The sequence below is a fragment of the Myxocyprinus asiaticus genome, chromosome 35, assembly GCF_019703515.2.
Source record: "Myxocyprinus asiaticus isolate MX2 ecotype Aquarium Trade chromosome 35, UBuf_Myxa_2, whole genome shotgun sequence".
Taxonomy (NCBI): Eukaryota; Metazoa; Chordata; class Actinopteri; order Cypriniformes; family Catostomidae; genus Myxocyprinus; species Myxocyprinus asiaticus.
In genome coordinates this window covers 9193528-9206463 of record NC_059378.1, presented here as the reverse complement: position 1 = coordinate 9206463, position 12936 = coordinate 9193528, and the positions used below count along the sequence as shown (strand labels likewise).

At 37.9% G+C, this 12936-nt stretch overlaps 2 protein-coding genes and 1 pseudogene across 6 annotated transcripts in view; 1 reads left to right on the top strand and 2 right to left on the bottom strand.

The window, feature by feature from the left end:
* Positions 1-146: 146 nt before the first annotated feature.
* On the bottom strand, positions 147-3389 carry LOC127425850 (pyruvate dehydrogenase [acetyl-transferring]-phosphatase 1, mitochondrial-like; annotated as a pseudogene).
* A 323-nt stretch (positions 3390-3712) lies between these two features.
* LOC127426374 (cysteine desulfurase, mitochondrial-like) lies at positions 3713-10487 on the top strand. 2 transcript variants are annotated; one of them, XM_051673156.1, is made up of 13 exons: positions 3714-4025; positions 4284-4360; positions 4514-4630; positions 4785-4868; positions 5825-5977; positions 6185-6278; positions 6383-6517; positions 6603-6760; positions 6910-7015; positions 8517-8598; positions 8679-8762; positions 8977-9066; positions 9172-10487. In XM_051673156.1, exons 1-13 carry the CDS (start codon positions 3917-3919, stop codon positions 9233-9235), a joined length of 1353 nt encoding a protein of 450 aa, XP_051529116.1. In that variant the 5' UTR covers positions 3714-3916; the 3' UTR covers positions 9236-10487. The 2 variants fall into 2 exon arrangements, with proteins under 2 accessions (XP_051529117.1, XP_051529116.1); XM_051673157.1 differs by lacking the exon at positions 5825-5977 and having other exon boundaries at positions 3713-4025.
* Positions 10488-10627: 140 nt separating this feature from the next.
* Positions 10628-12936, bottom strand: part of LOC127426369 (segment polarity protein dishevelled homolog DVL-1-like) — a 53923-nt gene continuing 51614 nt past the window's right edge. For all 4 annotated transcript variants that reach the window (XM_051673142.1, XM_051673143.1, XM_051673145.1 and 1 more), the window contains one exon: positions 10628-12932. In XM_051673142.1, the coding sequence (XP_051529102.1) occupies positions 12424-12932 (509 nt within the window). In that variant the 3' untranslated portion in view covers positions 10628-12423. The remainder of the gene's footprint in view (positions 12933-12936) is intronic.

The window sequence follows — 12936 nt, the reverse complement described above, 5'->3', positions numbered from 1 at the left end:
AAACAAACGGCCACAGCAAAAGGTTATTTCTGTCCTTTTTGTTGCTCAAGTCATCAATCCTTGTTGGGTGAAATGAGAAAAAGTAATGTCACTTATGTCTCTGTTTTGGCAAAATAAGCACAGGGACTTAACTAGCTTGAGGAGACTGAAGTTTCCTTAAAGATTAAGCTGAGTAATTTTCACAATCAGTACAAATTGGGTCAAATGGTGCACAAAAAAACATTCAAACAATCATTATTTGTTCTGTAATAAAGTATGGTAAATTCCTTGAGTTTTTTGTGATTAGAGTTTTCAGATTAGCTTCAAGTAGCTGAACTATTAAAGTGGATGACTAGGATTGTTATATGATCTCTGTACAATCTTGCCAAATCTTGGGGCAGGCTGAGCATTATGACTAAGCGTTTAGGTTCAGTAGAACTACAGCCATCACTACACAGAGTGTGGCGGATCAGATGAGTAGCACTGTTCTCATCCTCCAAAGCAGAGAGTGCTCTACTCTTTCTCTCCTGCTGTAGTCTATGCATCTGTCCCACTGTAAAATATAGTCCAGAAACCGGCTTATTCCATTGGAGTTTAGACAGGGAATCCCTTAAGACTTGCACATCAGTTTCCAGAGACCATCTGTTGCTAGAATCAAGAATTTGTCTTGGTCTCAATTTGTGGTATGTGATTTCTGGCTCTGCTGTGAGGTATGGTGGTGTGGTAGTTTGGTGGCAGCATTTTTGCATGTTCATTGCCAATCAATAACTCTGGACGTGCCTCAGATGCGATTCAAGAGCTCACTGCTCCATTTGAATTTAATGTCCCCAAAGGCCCTGAAAAGAATTAGTAGCCCCAGTAGCCTGTCAAGTTTATCCACTGCCTTTTGTTCAAAAGCAGGGTGTTCAGTGAGAACCCGTTGCATCTTGTCTGGGTTGTGGGTACTGTGATCATTGGTAATAGTGAGAGCTAACCATCTTCCATCATCCCCTTGGACACCAAGCACTGTTCTGCTGTCTCCCAGATTGCCCACATTGAAGATCTTCTCTGTCCACATGAGCCACACAAGCTGTGCAACCGGATAAGGCCACTCTGAGAGGTGTGAAATGGGCAAAAGGAACCCCAAAGTCCATCTGGGCCTCTAAGGAAATGTCATTATTGAGTTTCTTGAAAGCATTTATTAAAGCTGTTTGTATATCACTGTCCTCATCTTCATGGAGATCTATCCACTCCTGCCAGTATGTCCTCAGACTATGGAAGTATAGTTTGCCAGAGTCTGTGCTAACATAATCATTTGGGTGCTTGTGCCATTGTAGCACTGGGATTACAGGACGTTCACTCTCCACAGCCTCTTCTGTCAACGTCTTCAATGGAAGTAGAGACCCTGTATGGCCATCAAACACTCCAAAGAGCATGTCCCAGCTATGCCAGCATGTTGCAGCACTTCGACGGTCTTCACTTGGGAAGTTTGATATTAAGATATTATCAAATCCTTTCAAGGACACATTATACCGTACATTCTAACCATTTACTTTTAAACTATATTCATTAGCTTTTAAGACATGGTTTATTTGTGGGAGAGACATCTGGGTTGCTTTAGCATTGTTTTTTCTTTTGTAATTGAGTGTCATTGATGTATTAATAGTGCATGCTGTAAATACAGAGGAATGCAATTGTCTTGTTAAACACAGTGGTTTTTATTCAGAGTTAAATACACCTGCATTAGTATTACTACTCTCCATCTATGCACTGTCCACTAGGTGGTACTCAATGTTTCCTACTCTAGATGCTCAGAGAAGTTATGAATGGATTAAGCACCTGTATAAAAAAAGAAAAGAAAATTAAAAATGCATGTAATGTGTGAACAGTATTTCATAAATGACACCAATCAGTTACTGTATTAAAATAAATATTCCGGGTTTATTACAAGCTGAGCTGAATCGATCAAATCTGTGGCATAATGCTGATTACCAATTTTTTTAAATTTTTTTTTAGATTTGTATCCCCCTTTAAAACAAAGCAAAAATCTGGGTTACAGTGAGGCACTTACAATGGAAGTGAATGGGAGCCAATTGTATGCGTTAAAATACTGTTTCAAAAGTATAGCCACAAGACGTAAACAATATGTGTGTTAACATGATTTAACTGACAAAATCACGTTCTAACCTTTTCTGTGTAAAGTTATATCCTATCTTAAAACTTTGTTGCCATGACGATGTAACATTAAACCATGTAATCCCGCTAAAACGATGATTTAAACAACTTTACAGCTCATAATAAACGAGTTTTAACAAGAATTCATATAAATGCTTTTATAATTTTATAAGCTTCACTTCCATTGTAAGTTCCTCAATGTAACCTCGATTTGATCCTTTTTTTTTTTTTTTTTTTTTTTTTTTTTTTTTTTTAAGAAAAGGAGGGACGAGTCCAAATAGATTTTTTTTCAAATAGACATTATACAAATAGGCTGTCGATTGAGCTCAACTTGATTTAAATCCAGAATATTCCTTTAAAGAGACAAACATGTATGCAGGTTAACAGATTGAATCAGCTGTACAGTACAGCATCAGTAACTAAACAACTGAATTAAAAGCAAAGATTAAATAATTCCTTATCAAGAAACATTTAGAGATGGAATAATGTACCTTTAAGTGATATAGCTGATCTGAATATTTTTTTTTTCCAAGACTTCATATATTTCACTGACCCACTTCCTTATCTTCACATGCTGTTTTCAAGTTATGTACAAGTAAAGGGAAAGTACAAAGTCGTTTTACTGGCAGCTTACTGAGATTTTGGAATAGATATAAGCCACGGTTTAAACATATTTATGTGTTGTGACAGGAGCTACGAAAACCTAAAGTTGTCGACTTCTTCATTAAATAGCTCTGTATTTTCCTTATTTAATTATATATAAATATTGCAAAGGGCAAATGCATCCATTACAGAACAGCATTGCATTGGCGCATATTCTGGAGCTCACTTTCTCAGCCTAAATTTCCTAAAAAAAATTCTCATTTATTTTCTCCATATGGATGTTCTAAAGGATTAACCAACCAGCTCCGAGGTAAATCACATGATTAAAACCTTGATTTTGAAGCAAACATGCATATGAAAATCGGACAAAAAGACAAAAATAGAGTGAACTACAATCCCATGAAGCATTGCAAATCATGTAATTGAATAAAAAATGATGGTAAATATAAACTATTGATTTAAAGTTGTCATTATAAGTATAGAATCAATATATTGAAATGATATTGTAAATATCTAGAGATATATGCAAGCATATACGTATTTTGAGTGCAGGCAGACAGACAGACTCGATTGCGTCATTCACCGTGCGTCGTCACTGCCACAGTGGGCTCTTTTGCCGCAGCTGATTGGTTGATTTTCTGCTTCAGAATCATGGGTAGTGTAGTTCTTCACAAGGTAGTCCACTAGTAAACACGATTAAAAAAATTAAGTTGAATAAAACGCGGCCTGGTGGCTGCAACAAAAGCATATGCCATCAATTAACATCCTCGTAGCTCACGGTAGGTCTCTCTTTAACGGTTTATAATTCATCTTTAAAAACCAATTCGCCTTTGGAAAAAATTTATTAGCTTCTTACTTCTGGAACCAAAGAACCAGCCCCTTTTATTTCTTTAGCCAATCAATTTCGTCAACGTCTTGAAAAACCCGCCCACAAGGCAAACAGATAACCATTGAGAATTTAAATAACAGAAACGTCCCACCCACTCTCCTTGTGTAAGCATTGCTAAAAAGTGTTATGAAGGCTGATGACATTTGCGTTCTCTGGCTTTAGTTAGCATGCTGTCTCCTCTAAAGGCGCCCGAATAATTCAATCATTTGTTGAGGATTAAAGTTAAAGCGAAGGTTTTATAAAAAGCGATTATTGACATTCTGTTGAGGCGAACACTTTAATTGCACAAACATGATGAACAGGACATTAGCAAGGAAACTTCTAGGCTCCATGTGTGGGATCTCCAGCCCTCGACTGAGCTACGCTCAAACAGCCGTGAACGCTGTGCAGGGACAGAAAGGTACAGGACTATTAAATCTCATTGTTTAGAGAGTAATAAACGAAGTTAGCATGTGTATTCTGGGACGCTTCGCTAACATGGGTGTTAGCACACTAGCTTGACTTTGACATATATATATATATATATATATATATATATATATATATATATATATATATATATATATTATATAATGGCTCTATTCTCAGTCACCATAACTTTATAGCTCTCAAGTTGCAGTGAGTGTAAATAAACATACCGATATTACTTCCTCCACAGAGCTGATCAAAAGTAGGGAACTGGAAAAGGATGAGCTCAGACCTCTGTATATGGATTTTCAGGCCACCACACCCATGGTACCCATCTGCTGTTTTTCTCATAATTATACTCCTGCCATTTAGTTAAATTGAAGTAATTACACTCCTGAATCTAGTGCATGTGTCCATGAGAACATTTCTAAAACGTTTGAATGTCAATGTTTTCATTAAACAATGTTGTTGACTCAACAGGACCCTAGGGTTTTGGATGCCATGCTACCCTATCAAGTGAATTACTACGGTAACCCACATTCCAGGACTCATGCTTACGGATGGGAGAGTGAGAGCGCCATGGAAAAAGCAAGAAAAGTATAAGACTTTATCCTCTATCAAACTGTACTTTTTACTTGTTTACTTGGTTTCAGAGTCCTGCATGAGACTGAAATAATGCCGAGATCGCTTTATGTCAAAGCATACTATTTTGTTAAAGCCAAAAATGTTCTGTTTACTCTGTCCTCTTCAGCAAGTAGCAGATCTTATTGGTGCTGACCAGAGAGAGATTGTGTTTACCAGTGGTGCGACCGAGTCCAACAATATGTCAATCAAAGTAAGGATCTCATTACTCTGAAGCAAGATTAGGATTATGAGAAAGTGGGACGCTGGGATTTTAGACACAAATGTCATGACATATCCTAAAATATACAAATAAATAAAGTGCACAGCACAATATTTTTGGGTTCTGTGAGATTCTGTAACCATTCATTGAGAAGAACTTAAAGGGATATTTCACCCAAAAATGAAAATTCTCTCATCATTTACTCACCTCCATGCCATCCCAGATGTGTCTGACTTTCTTCTGTTGAACACAAACACATTTTTAGAAGAATATCTCAGCTCTGTAAGTCCATACAGTGCAAGTGAATGGTGGCCAGAACTTTGAAGCTCCAAAAAGCATATAAAGGCAGCATTAAAATAATCCATATGACTCCAATTGTTAAATCCATGTCTTCAGAAGCCATCCGATCAGTTTTGGATGAGACCAGAGCAAACTATAACTCCTTTTTCACAATAAATCTTGACATAAGCAGTCTCCTTGGCAACCATGATTTCAAGTTTGATTACATTTCCTAGTGCCATCTAGCACTCTGCATGTGTCAAGTGCTAGGAAGTGTAATCAAGCTTGAAATCATGATTGTGCCTAGAGACTGCAATGGCAAGATGCACAGTGAAAAAAGGAGTTATATTTTGGTCTGTTCTCACCCAAATATGATTGGATCACTTCAGATGACAGATTTAACCACTGGAGTCATATGGATTACTTTTATGTTGCTTTTATGTACTTTTTGGATCTTCAAATTTCTGGCCACCATTCATTTGCATTGTATGGACCTACAGAGCCGAGATATTCCTCTAAAACTCTTTGTTTGTGTTCCGGAAAAGAAAGAAAGTCATACATAATTGGGATGGAATGAGGGTGCCATTTAGTTAAATTGCACTGATGAGAGAATTTTTATTTTGGGTGAACTATTCCTTTAAAATCTTTTGGTTATTATTCATGTTTAGGGTGTTGCCCGGTTTTATAAGGCTAAGAAAAAGCACATCATCACCACACAGACCGAACACAAGTGTGTGCTGGATTCTTGCCGTGTTCTGGAGGCAGAGGGTTTTGATGTAACCTATTTACCTGTGAAAAGTAATGGGCTCATTGACTTAAAGGTAAGCTGTCTTAAAAAAGAGCGTGAGAGAGATCAGTGGGGGGGTTTAAAAATATGTAATGCATTTTTATCCTGTCAGAATGTACCCTTACAGAGCAGCTTTATTGCTTAATTCTTTATTACTTTTGAGCGTCATTGGTTGTTTTTTTTTCCATTACATAATGATGTTATTGTATTGAGAATTTTGTTTTATAATTCACTTTCTCAGCAATTAGAGGAAACAATCCGTCCTGATACAAGCTTGGTGTCAGTCATGACTGTCAACAATGAGATTGGTGTCAAACAACCAATCAAAGACATAGGTAATGTTCATTATCAACATCATTCTCTAAACTTATAATTGTCTCTCTTGATTGCATTCATCCCTTGATTGCATTCATGCCTATGCTCTTCTTAATTTTTTCAGGTCATCTGTGTAGATCCAAGAATGTGTTCTTCCACACCGATGCTGCCCAGGCTGCTGGAAAGATTCCCATTGATGTCAGTGACTGGAAAGTGGATCTGATGTCCATAAGTGCCCATAAGATCTACGGGCCCAAAGGTTTATATATTATAGCAAAATTTTGTTAGACAATGGTTATATTATGTGATGTGAAAATACCATAAAGTTGTTGCCGTTTTATCAGGAGTTGGGGCTTTGTATGTCAGGAGAAGGCCCAGAGTTCGTATTGAGCCTTTGCAGAATGGAGGTGGTCAGGAAAGGGGCCTACGTTCAGGTACTGTGCCCACACCTCTAGCAGTGGGCCTCGGAGCTGCCTGTGAGATCGCCCAGCAAGAGATGGAGGTAGAGCTGTAAAAAGTGAACTGTTTGAGTAAAAATGCATTTTCACGGCTAGTCTTGCTGTCATTGTAAATTTGTATGCAGGAAAGTTCAAAATCGGTTAAGGCAAGTTTTGTTTCGGTTCCTGTTTTTGTCCCTCCCCCTATTTTTAGTATGATCACAAGCATGTGGCGATGCTTGCGAATCGCCTCATTCAGAAGATCATGTCTGAGATGGCTGATGTTATGTTGAATGGAGACCCAGAGCAGAGGTACCCAGGTGAGATGCAGCTTTACAGAGATCAAATCTAGTCTAAAGGCATCTTTACACTGATTTAAAGTTAAGGTTGCTCTGGGTGGGCTCTGTGCCTGCTCAAAATTTAGGTGTGAAGATGTAATGCAGCACAAAAGCCAGACTAAAGAACGCCTGCTCTGATCCACCTCAGCCCCTAGAATCAAAAGTGGTTCTGAAGCTGCTTTGGTTTCTGTGTAAACGAAATGCAGCTTCAGAGCAGCCTTAAACTTTGTTGTTCATTTTAGAATTTATAAATTATAAAATGTCTGAATATAATAAATTATAAATGTAAATATGAAATTATATAGTCATAATTTTATGTTTAAAACATGAATTTCATAATATTTAATTGTGCAGTTCTAATTTCTGTGTATATTTTCACCTTTGTGCAGCATAAAACAGTCTGTGTAAATGCACCTTTTCGTGGTATATATGTCGCTTCAGATTAGGGTTGGAAACCGAGGACTGGTTCTAATTGGCCCCTTTTCCACATACAGTCCTGGTACTTTACCCTTAGGAACTTTCTAGATGAGAACTCTTGAAGGGATAGTTCACCCAAAAATGAAAATTTTTAAAAGAATATCTGAGCTCTGTAGGTCCATACAGTGCAAGTGAATGGTGACAAAAACTCTGAAGCTCCAAAAAGCACATTAAGGTATCTTAAAAGTAATCCATACGACTCCAGTGGCTTAATCCATGTCTTCTGAAGTAATCCAATTGGTTTTGGGTGATAACAGACCAAAATATTACTCTGTTTTCACAATAAATCTTGACATCAGCAGTCTCCTTGGCGATTATGATTTCAAGCTCGATTACATTTCCTAGGGCCATCTAGTGCACTGAACTAGAAAGTGTAATCGAGCTTTAAATCATGATTGTGCCTAGAGACTGCAATGGCAAGATCTACAGTTAAAAAGGAGTTTTAAATTTTGGTCTGTTCTCACCCAAAATTGATTAGATCGCTTCAGAAGACATGGATTAAACAACTGGAGTCATATGAATTACTTACATGCTACATTTATGTGTTTTTTGGAGCTTCAAAGTTTTGGCCACTCTTTACTTGCATTGTATGGACCTACGGAGCAGAGATATTTTTCTGAAAATCTTTGTTATCTGCAGAAGAATGTTATACACATCTAGGATGGCATGAGGGTGAGTAAATTATGAGAGAATTTTCATTATAGGTGGATTATTTCTTTAAGATGAACCGCAGACCCGAGGAGACTTTTATCTCTTGCATTCGAGCACACAAAAGTAACCCTCTAGGTGACATCATCTAGTGTCAACCGTTTTTCTTCTGACGTTGTTTGCACCTGGATCGGAGCTACACTTTTGTTAGGGCTGTTTTACACAAACTGTGTCCTCAGGTTACTTTCTAGTCTTTACACTGGGCACGTACTTGCGTACGCCACGTGGTGCAGCAGCCTTGAAGCTTAAGTTGACTTCCAATTGTTACGTGACATGTTTTTTATTTGTATTTTTTTAGGTTGCATTAATTTATCATTTGCCTACGTTGAGGGGGAGAGTCTGTTGATGGCCCTAAAAGATGTTGCGCTTTCATCGGGAAGGTCAGTTAGAAATTGAAAGTAAATAGAACCTTATATAAAGACTTCCTAGATGCACTGACTTGAGTTTATTCTTATTGCAGTGCCTGCACTTCTGCTTCCTTGGAGCCCTCATATGTACTCAGGGCAATGGGAACAGATGAGGACTTGGCACACTCTTCTATTAGGTTTGTTGTTATAGAATGTCAGTCTATCTTTTCCCAGGCCGTGCTCATCACGTTACCTCTCTGCAGTCCTGTGTTGTGTAATAGAGACCTCATGTTCAGATTTTATCAAGTCTCAATGCAGAAATTTCCTGTTTAAACCATGGCCACACAAAATGAATCCATCTAATGGCAAGTTAAACCATTCAAATGATGCAGTGGCTGATGTTTTTCTCAGGTTTGGAATCGGAAGATTTACTACAGAGGAGGAAGTAGACTACACAGCGGAGAAGTGCATTCAGCAGGTCAAACGGCTAAGAGAGATGAGGTGAGTCATTTCACACTTGTTTTGAATAAATCGTCTGCCTCTTGGTGGAAAAATGTGAAATGCTATGACATTGAACATTTGTGTCATTGTCTTACATTCTTTTAGTCCTTTATGGGAGATGGTTCAGGAGGGCATTGATCTTAAGAGCATCAAATGGACCCAGCATTGAATTGTCTTCAACGGCAAAGAGTATGAAGCCCTGCTGCGGTGTGAATGATTGTTTTGTACAGCTTGATTTGACAGCCATACCAGGACTTCTTAGAACTTCTTGTTCGCTCAAAAAACACGCACAGTTTTATTTCACCATTCACAGGAATTGCTGAGGATATGTATTTTGTAAATTTCTATAACTGTTTTTGAATTTTCTGAGAGCGTTATGGATTGTTTGTTATTCCAGTTACATAGTTACTCTCTGTTTAGTCTGTGGAACTAAATCTCTCACAGTGTGTTTCTGTAGACACGTCTTAACGTAAACATGCACTGTTTTTTTTGTGAGCACATCACAATATACCATGAAACATTTTATGATACACATTGCATCATATTGTCTCCAACTGTGACCAGCATTTGTAATTTCAGTAATCAGTTATGCTTTGTTCAAAGAGGTGCAGTTTATGGATAGTTTATAAATCATGCACATAACATCAGGAGAGAAACCGTAAATAGTTTGCAGAAGAATGTGTCTATGACGTACGTTACATGTGTTGCTTATATGCCGTGTTTTTGCTTATAACTTTAGAGAAAATAAACAGAACATAAAATATCACATATTATTATTTAGAGGAGGTGATTATCTTCAAAACGAGCCCACACGTGATGTAATCGGATGCATAGATCATTAGATAATCCACAATAAGCACATTGTGCATTTAGCACATAATGTGCTATCTGGCTAAAAACACGTTAGCTTTCCTGGATCAGATGACTTAATCGGAAATTATGTAATATGTTGCCCAGCATCATGGAACGTTAAACCAATCATATTAGGATTTAGATCGTTTCAACCAGAGGTGGAGTCATCCAAATATGGGCAGAGAGGATCGTTCGCTCTAATTACATATGGCCACCAGATGGTGCCAAATATGTGACAGACTCAGTGACACAGAATGGAACTGAATGAATCTTGTTACTCATGCCTACATGCTTTGGAGAGAAAGCATACCATTAGTCATTGTATTTGCATGTGTAATTAGTACGTACTATCATGATTTTATTTCTTTGGAGAGGCTTTTGGACACTAGGATAAAGTATATTTGTAATGCTATAACTTTTGCTTTGTCGTATCAACACAAAACTTTACTAAGTTAAAGGTGACATGATTGGGAACAAAACAAAAGCAGTTTTTGTTTTTTTTGGTGGTACCTTGTTTACACCCTGAGATATAATGTAAAAACGTTCAAGTAAAATCATTTTTGGCTCAAGCTTTTTTGTGATTTTTCAGCAGTTTCTTAGGGTGTCTCAGAATGTATCATAACCTATATCACAATAAAAAAAAAATTGTGAAAAGTTTTCTTTAAAATGATACCAAACTTTTGTCCACCCTTGTTTGAATTTTTTGGTCAAGTTATAAGAATGTAATTTTGGGTATGCAGAAACACCCTCAGAGCTTAAAGGGTTAAATTCACCTGTCCATTAAGATGGATCTTACATAAGAAATTAATTATGATTTTGTCTAGTATGCCTTGCTTGTCTTCCACAATTGCAGTTTACAGCTTCTGATGTAGCTGTTATTGTAAAACTATTGTTTTATTAGGCTATATTTTTATGTAATATCAATAAACATCCAAACCAAATATTTTTTTTATTGGATTTTTCAGATGAAACAAATATTAAGTTATGTTGGTACTAGCCTACAAATGAAACTGAGCAGACAACTTTATTTTGGTAAGTTTTACTGACAGATGGACAAACCAAAAAAAAACTACCTTTAACAGAAAACCCACAAACTCAAAAGTGCTAAGTGTAATTTATATTATACATAACTACAAAAAGGCATGAGCAGAAGCTTTGTACATATCTTTTATACAATTATATATTTTCATATATACAATTAAAATCAACAATGTACAACGATTTCCCCCAAATCTTCCAAAGAGAGAAAAATAGACAATGCATCTGATAATGATCCACACGGTTTCACAATAAAAGTGCCTTTTTCTTGAGCTGAGTTTTTAATGTGTTACATACTACACATACAGTAGCGCACACAGTCATTATCCTTACTAATCTTCCTTCATTTAGTTCCTTTAAACTTCATCAGCAACTTAATTTCTGATTAACATGTTACCAGTACCAGATATCACATCATACAACTGACACATTATCCCAGGGGCAAGAGACTCCATAGGACTTACAGACAATATTTCAGAACATCTTATGAATATACAAATAATTTTAGATTTGTGTCAATTTGTTTTGCACATACACACATAAGTGCTTGTTCTTGGACTTACTCTGATATCCAGAAGCTTTGGAGCTTTGTTTTTTTTTGTTGTTTTTTTTATAACTTGAAAAAAATCTAGCTAGTGCATCATAGCCAAGGGAGCCACTCTACCATATTTCAAACATATTAATAATTGGAAACATGTCCAAAATGATCAATTCCTCCTATATTTGTCACCATCCCAGACAGCTTTGTAGTGCACAAGAGATTTAAGCATTAATCATGTCAAGAGCATCATAAAATGGAACTACAATATAAAGATTGGTTTTAAATAGAGATCTTAAAAGGAACAAATACAACATGAAAATACTTTTTGGACTGTGATTTCCTAGTGTTCAGCAGCCTGGAATGACTAACAGCTCCTGACCAGCACAAGGCATCATCTGATTGTCTTTACTTTTTGAATGTGTGCAACAGCAATGGTATTGTTGGAGATTCCTTTATATACCGAGATACTAACCTTCACAGCTTAACCATAGGAGAGAGTGTAAAGGTTGAGAGAGACTGGATCACGTGAGTCTTCCAAGCCAATCAACCGCGTTCAGAGTGTTACGACAGTAAGTCACTGTTTGCGGATACCATACAAACGAATGGGGAGAGCCGTAAACTGACACCTACCTGTCGCAAAATGGTCTGACTTCTCTTATAAAATAGCAATTTTATCGTAGTAAACTCCACACAGAGTTCACTTCAAAAGAACTGTTTAGTGTAAAACATTTGTTTCCCTTTTTGTTGTCGAACTTCCTGATTTATATAGGAATTTGCCCTCTGCTCAACACATGACTAGTTGGTGAAAGCTTACCATGTATTCTTTATGGCACCGGCTGCATCTTTAAATACACATCAAGGCAACAGAGGGGCTGTGAGAGGTTACAGAATGCGTTTCAGTGTACTGTTCTGATCTCACCAGATGATCACATTATATCCACAAAGAACTCACAAGGGTTGCCCATTGCATGCTGGAAGGACTGGTGACTGGCAGTGAGTTCAGGAGGTATGGCCCCTAGCTCCCTTACTGGTGGGGCCCCTGGGGGGGTGCTGCTGATTGCCCCTTTAGGAGTCAATCTGGCCAGGCTGTAGGGAGGAGGCAAGCCTGGGGGTCCGTAAGAGGAAGCATGACTCCGTTCGCTTAGTGCACAAGAGTTGTGGCCGTACTTGGAACTGTATGAAAAGGATGCACGGCTATGTTGGGAGGGAACCCGGGAATGGGTGTGGCTATGTCCAGAGTGGGCGTGGCTGTGAGATGACACAGCATGGCTACGGTGACTCAACTGGCTGGCTGAATGTTCACCCCGCCTTCCACCTGCACGATTGCCTGAATCCGATTTGCTGTCGCCGCTGCCCGCTGACTTCCGGTCCTTGTCCCTTGGCAGGGGCCGCTGGCTCCTCCCAACACTTGGGTTGGAACTACTGCTTTGACTTCCTGC